The sequence below is a fragment of the Platalea leucorodia genome (assembly GCF_965183815.1).
Source record: "Platalea leucorodia genome assembly, chromosome: 1".
NCBI lineage: Eukaryota > Metazoa > Chordata > Aves > Pelecaniformes > Threskiornithidae > Platalea > Platalea leucorodia.
The window spans coordinates 35953729-35960640 of NC_138823.1; the positions used below are offsets into that span (position 1 = coordinate 35953729).

The window sequence follows — 6912 nt, forward strand, 5'->3', positions numbered from 1 at the left end:
CGGTGTGTAACACGGCCTCCCTGAACCCTTTTTGGCACAACTTAAGCCCATCTGCTTCCCCTCTGCTCCTTCTCCTGGAGAGAAACATATGGCCCAGAATATGTATCTCAGAAGCAGAAAATGTATTCATATCATTTTCTAAAATATTCTGAATACCTTCTTTTTCCTTCTATAAGCTTTTTTTCCAGTTATGAACCTTATATCCTGGCATGACAAATAATTCTTTTATAAAAGTAAAAGTCCTTACTTAAACAATTAGGCAGCCCACAATGAAAAACTAAAATTAAAAAAATTGTGTATTGCACCTCAATAGTAAGAAGTTGCTATTCCAAGAAAAATCTTTGCCAGAATTCTGTTTTTTGTCCATGCCACCGTCATATTTTAATACTTACCTTACTCCAATGGCATTGAATCCAGTAACAAATCAACAACAGAAGAAAATAAAGCCACAGTAAAGCTTAACATGAACATCTAAACACTGAACATTTCGCTCTGAGTGGTTAAAACCGGAGACAAGCTTCCACAATTTTCCTCACATTAAACAGAACAATAAATCACAAATAGAACAATGAAGTTCCTCAAGAAGCAAGAAAATCTTTCTTTTAAATAGCAATACCAACATCTGTGTGTGCAGTCCCACTTCCCTAACAAGGGTAAACTTTTCTACTATATCAGTGAGACTTTTGCCAGTTTGCCTGTTTGAAGACAACAATACTGGAACAAGGCTTCATCTGAATGTTTCCTCATTTCTGCCTGAATATATATAAAATTTACACATATATATGTATGTTTGTACATGTATGTATGTAATATATACTTGTTTATATACATATACATGCATACATACAAATATATATATGTGTGTATATATATGCTTTAATAGTTTAATAATTTTATACAGAACACTCTAATTCTTAATCACAAAAATGTAGTATAAAAGAAAACATACTGCAATCCTTGCCTGATGTAAAACCATGCCAGAGGGCAGCTGTTGACACTATTGCTTGATAACCTATCCAGCACATCTTATGACACTGATACCACACCTATGCACTGCCTGTTATAGGACAAGTAGCAATACTGAAATGTATGTTTCTCATAACCAAATGCTTTCCTAACAAAAAAGTAGGCAGCGTTCTCTGCCTGTATTTTCATCAAAGAGTTTAATGCCCATTAACAAACACACAGATGTTTCCAATTATATATAACAAAAGTAAAGTGTAGGAGCTGCCTAAAATCAACTGAAGGCAACAGGATTCCTTCTGCTGATTTCAGAGGGTTTTAGGACAGATTTGGGTGTATTCACTTCATGATGTGTAGATTTTTAGATTCTTCTTTTCTCTAAATATTTTAGTGAAAGCTGTTGCTTCACACACGCAGGTCAGATACATGAGTCATGAACCCATTTTCTACTGTCTTTGCGTTAAGCATACCGTTTATCCTACCTTTGCTGCCACAGATGAGTTGGGTTTCTCCAGCAAGTCCCAGAGCTTCTTCCTTTTCTCTGAGCAGCAGGTATTATCAAACTCTTCCCCTTCTCTCTCTCGCATTGTCTCCGCCTCTCTCCTCAGCTCCTCATTCATCTGCTCTTTCTTTTGATGGTATCTTGCCTGGCAGCAAGATTCTAAATATATCTCATCAATCCCCCAGTAATCAAGCTCTTGGCCAAAAGAAAGAGCACACATTTCTTCCATCATATGTAGTTTCCCTGTCCTGTAGAAATTCAAAATGGAAGTGAAAGCCCCTGGGTGTCGATCAAAAAAATATTCATTTTCATTTAGATTATAGTCATCACATACTTCTAGAAGAGATTCATGAGTATTGCAGTCTCTGAGCTTTCCTAATCGTGTCCTTGGAAGTCTGTCCAAAGTCCTCCACAGCACTTCATGGTTGAGCCCACCGACGTTTATTTTCACTCTCCGCGAGCAGGCTTTGCTCCTAATGATCTCCACTGGTTCTGGAGGCAGAGAAAGGGTAGACCTTGAAGACTTTTTGTTGATCCCTGGTGGAGCCTTCTCAGCCATTCTGAAAAGGATGCAGTTGTGATACCAGAGTCTTCAGCAGAATGAGCTTGGAGACTACAAGTATTTGGGCAGAGTCCTCTTCAGATAGACAGCTCCATTTCTGAAGCTAAAAAAGACAAAAAATTAGAATATTGCAACATACAATATATTCCCCAATCACTCTCTGTCTCTCTCCTTCCACGCTTTCATATGCAGATGAAAATTTAATGATGGTAATTTGCTCCCTTTACAGTGAGACTCTTTTGTGGTAGTATACAGAACCACTGGAACAACTGGAACAGCTAAGAGTACTATGTTTAACCAAAGGAAAAAATTCACTGGAATTTGTGCATTCATGAAAATCAACTGTGACAGTTTGTAAAGAGGACTTGTTTTTTTGTTGTTTTGGATTTTTTTAAAACAAGTTTCTGATGCAGCCACGTTAGCTTAATCCGATTACTTGCCAATTAATATGTGAAGTAAGCTAATGGAAAGATTGTAGAGATATCCATAAGGAAAAAGTGAAATGGGGGCTAGATTCCCTTTTATTGAATAATTCAAATTTGGGAGATATGTTCTGAAACTGAATAAAGCAATTAGAGCATATCAAAATCTCCTGTGAAACCAAACTGCTTCCCTCCCCCTCCCAACCCAAATCTTGATTTACTGTATTCTTTTGTGCCCAAACGTTACTCACCAAACAATTCAATTGCCATTCTGACAAGTCAAATTTTCTAGCACCAGACACTGCTGATTTCTTTATAAATAGGTCAAAGGAATCCTAACTCTTCTGCAGCCACCTGAACAGTAATACATTTTATATAGGCAAGGACTGTGCATACCATTCCCTGGCTCCACAGAAAGGCTCTTCTCTGTCCCACTTGTTCACCTGTTAAGTTGCTGCAGCAACATGACTGCATGACAGCAATCAGCAATCTCAGTTTTAATAACCCACAAGTGCATCCTCACTCGCTGCACGTAGTGCTTCAGTGAACTCTGAAGCGCAGCTGTTTGTCACCAAATTTGGAATATCAGTATCAAACAGGAAGGAAACCCACCCACCACCTCTACTATGGTCAATTATCTGACACAGTGCTTAAATAATAACCTAGCAATGGCATCATGGTCCAAAGGGAAGAATATTAAGAATGCTTAGACAAGCTTCTCTTTCGACGTAGGAAGTCCTCCTTAGTAATTTCCCCAAGTTGACATCTCCTCCTCCCATTCTCTGCAAATCAACAGTTCAACAGTCTGGTCTTTTTTTTTTTTTTTAAGTGAAATAAATAACTCCAGCTTTAAAAAAAACATTTGATGTGGACAAGAATTTGATCCTCTTTGCAGAATAAGCATGAAGGTTGTGATGGGAGGGATTGTTACCTATAGATACATCAGAGGTAAACACCAGGGAGGGAGAGGAACTACTTGTACTAAAGGACCATGATGGCACAAGAACAAATGGGTACAAACTCACCACGAAAAAAGGTGAAAATTTGAAAGGGAATTAGAACGTCACAAAGAACAGATCCCCACCAGAGCAATGAGGATCTAGAATAATCCTTTCCTAAAAGTACCACGAAAAACAAAGAGTTATTTCAGCACATCATCTGACATGCTTATGACAGGGTTGACTATGTTGCCAGTGTAAAATTAAAATTACTAGACCTCATTACATCTAAACTTTAAAAGTTCCTTCACCAACAGATAAAGTAATAGTAAGGCTCAGCCATGTATTATACAGGTATTAACAGACTTCCATGTCCAAAAACATCAGGGAAAAGGAAAATTACCCATCAGAGTAATATTTACATTTACAGATTTTTTTTTTTTGGTTCAGTGCATAGCTCACTGTCTTGCTAACCCCTATACTGGGAACAGCCCAAAACACCACCATGTTAGCAGTTTCACTGTCAAGCTGAACCTACTTCAAAAACACAAGGTCCAAAATATTCTGTCTCTTCCCATCCTGCCCCCAGCACTGCACTGTGAAGCTCCCTCCCGATCTCCCAGTGCAACCCAGAGCACCTCTGTGCCTATTTATGTAAGGGTTTAAGCCTGTAACATTTACCTTCATTCATGAAAAAGATAAACTGATAACTTCACTTTGCAAAGATAAATGTCATATCAAAATCAAAGCCCTAACATCAGTAGGTTTACATAATATATATCCCTTTCTGTTGTGTTTGGTTTGTGTTTTGCTTTTTTTCTCCTTCACCTTAGGCTGATTTTTTCTGTTTTTTCCCTCCACCCCATTGCCTTAGATGCAAGGGGATGATGGGGGGACTTCTGAGAAGGGGAGGACTCAGGTCTTCGCAACATCTCCTCACTTAAGCATCTCCCAGTGGTCTGTGATGCATTTATCAGTCTTCTGACAGAGAGACAACCACATAAACACTAAGCAATTAAGAGAGGATATTTCTCCACAGAGGAAATATTTACAACCTTTTTTGAAAAAAACCCTTTTAGACTTTAATGCACAATAATGTTTCTCCTGTAAAGGATGCCTTACATAACACAACACAAGAATTTAGGAAATTCAAAGAGAGGTTCTGTCATTTTCCATTAAATCAGTCAAGTCTCCAGGCAATTTCTAGAGGGGTTCACTAGTTTATTCACCATTGAATCTCAGAGATTTCTTCTTTTTTTTTTATTAATATGTGTTCCCCAATATTAGCAATACTGAGTAAAACACAGTAGAAATCAAGCGGTTGATCTGATTAATCTTAGGTTAACCATACCCTCATTTGCTTTTCTGATTACAAAACTAAAGATATGCAAGACTATGCATTGTTTTAGCTTTTATGCAGTGTAGTTACCACACAGATTTGTTAAACAATGCAAAATTATAGTGTCACCAAGACTGGTCTAAAGCTGGTAAAACATTTTCTGATTTGTCAGTATAATTATTGGTTGCATCTTCCTACTTGAGGAAACATGGCTTTTTTAAAAAGCTTCAAAAATCCTGGTTAACTGTGGTCATACTGAAGTCAGCAGTGAAATGCCATTAAGTTTAGTGTTTAGAAGACAGGATCCAAGGTGCTATGTATGTACGTATGTACCAAGGGATGAACCAGCATTCACAACATGTAGCACTCTGAAAAGATCAAAAATAAAAAGCATTTTCCCAAATGAAGAATCTTGAAGTGTGAGGGCTGTTTCTGCCTTTTTCCAGAGCTCTTTTCATTGAAATATATACAAGCAGTGGACTACATAATTTAAAAAAAAAAAAAATCTTTTAGTTTGCTTCCTAAGTGCATTTCTTCACACCTTCTTTTGCTTTCTGCTGATAATTTTTAAAAATTTCTTCCTGTGCAGCTTTTCCCCAAGCCTGGACTACAGAGCCTGTATTTAAATGTGCCTTTACCAAAAACGTAATCAATAGCCTCTACTTTAACTACATAACATTTTTAACTTTATAATCCACATTATACATTTCACACAAAATCACCAGATCTTTCATTATAACAAAATTATTCAAGTGAGGTTACCTTTACAAATCATTAAATAACCTTTCTGGATTTTAGCTACTGCAACTAACTCTTCAGACACTGCAGTTTTTGTCCTGAGAAGGCTTAAAATATTTTTCAGTTTAGTTTATTGTCTTAACCTTTTGTCTGTGTCTAATTTCACCATGCACTTTTTCCACCATGGACTAGTGAGGAATGCGACTACCGCTCGGCAGGCAGGCAAAGCCAGCCCTGCTGCTCACCAGCACTGCTTAGCGATCAGTAGAGAAAGACACAAATTCTAACTGCAGATATATAATAAGACCAACTCCAGATAAAAGTGGTTTTCTTTCCTTGCAATAATAAAATGACTTCATAGGAAAATACCTATAATATTGAAAACAACTCTTCCAAACCAAAGCCAATTCTTTGCATTAAATAAAAGTTAAAACTGCAAAGACTACTACTAAAAAAGCTAGGGAAAGCCAGAACGAAGGTTAAGTGTCTTCCCCCGCACCATATGCACACAGCTTTCAATGGTGTGATTCCCCCCACACCAATCCCTTCTGCATTAAGTGAAGAGGTAATTATTTACCATTTCTTTTAATCTTTCTCATTCAGTATTTGGCCTCTGATGTTATTTAGCATGGCCTACTGCAAAACCAACACTACACACCAAGTGATGAATTTCCCTCAGGGAGCTCTCACTATCCTACCTGAGTGCTTCCAGGGTATCCCAGTTTTCCTTCTCGACATCACTAGGAGGCCATTATTACCATTGCTTTATAATGGAGAAATGAAGGTCATAGATGTCTGAAGTATCCAATAATTTTGGCTGCTCAGACTGAGATAGCTGCTGTTTTCAGAGTCCTTAGCATTTTTATCACATTTGATGGGCATGCCTACGTGAGCAGATTAAACCTTCAGGCAGAGGAACTCAGTTGCCTGTGCTGTCACGTTGCCAGAGCATCGCCTGGCACGGCGCAATTAGGACTCTCCCAAATAATTTGCAGGGATGGCTGGATAGTCAGCATGCTTCAAGGGCTGCTCCTAATAAGTGGTTTGTTCGCAGCCATCTGCTTTGGAGCCTAGGTGAGTTTAACCGCACACAGAGAGGCCACTGTGCCAGCTGGCCCAAGCAGTGCTGGCCCCTTCCATGGACCAAGCCAGCTGTACCCTGCATGTGCAAGACCTCGTTCCAAACAGATTCACATCCAAACTACCTGTGCATGCCATAAACCTCCCTCCCAATCTTTGCCATACAAATTGTGCCAAAGAAGGTAGAGGTGCTACACCACATAAGCACGCTTCACTGTTGGAGCATGTCCTCCCTGTGCATTTAAAGCACTGTGAGGAAAAATGTACATGGCACATAACAAAAGGCTGTATCATAAGGCCCCCAGGAAAGGGGAGCAAATTTGCTTTGTTCTGACTTTTAAGAGACAAACTTGTTCCCTTTTTTGTCA

General features: G+C 38.6%; 1 protein-coding gene across 1 annotated transcript in view; it reads right to left on the minus strand.

The window, feature by feature from the left end:
• Positions 1–2024, minus strand: part of KCNB2 (potassium voltage-gated channel subfamily B member 2) — a gene marked incomplete at both ends in the record, with an annotated part of 183815 nt that extends 181791 nt beyond the window's left edge. Inside the window, one exon of the mRNA XM_082331233.1 lies at positions 1446–2024. Coding sequence (XP_082187359.1) covers positions 1446–2024 — 579 coding nt within the window. The remainder of the gene's footprint in view (positions 1–1445) is intronic.
• Between the last annotated feature and the right edge of the window lie 4888 nt (positions 2025–6912).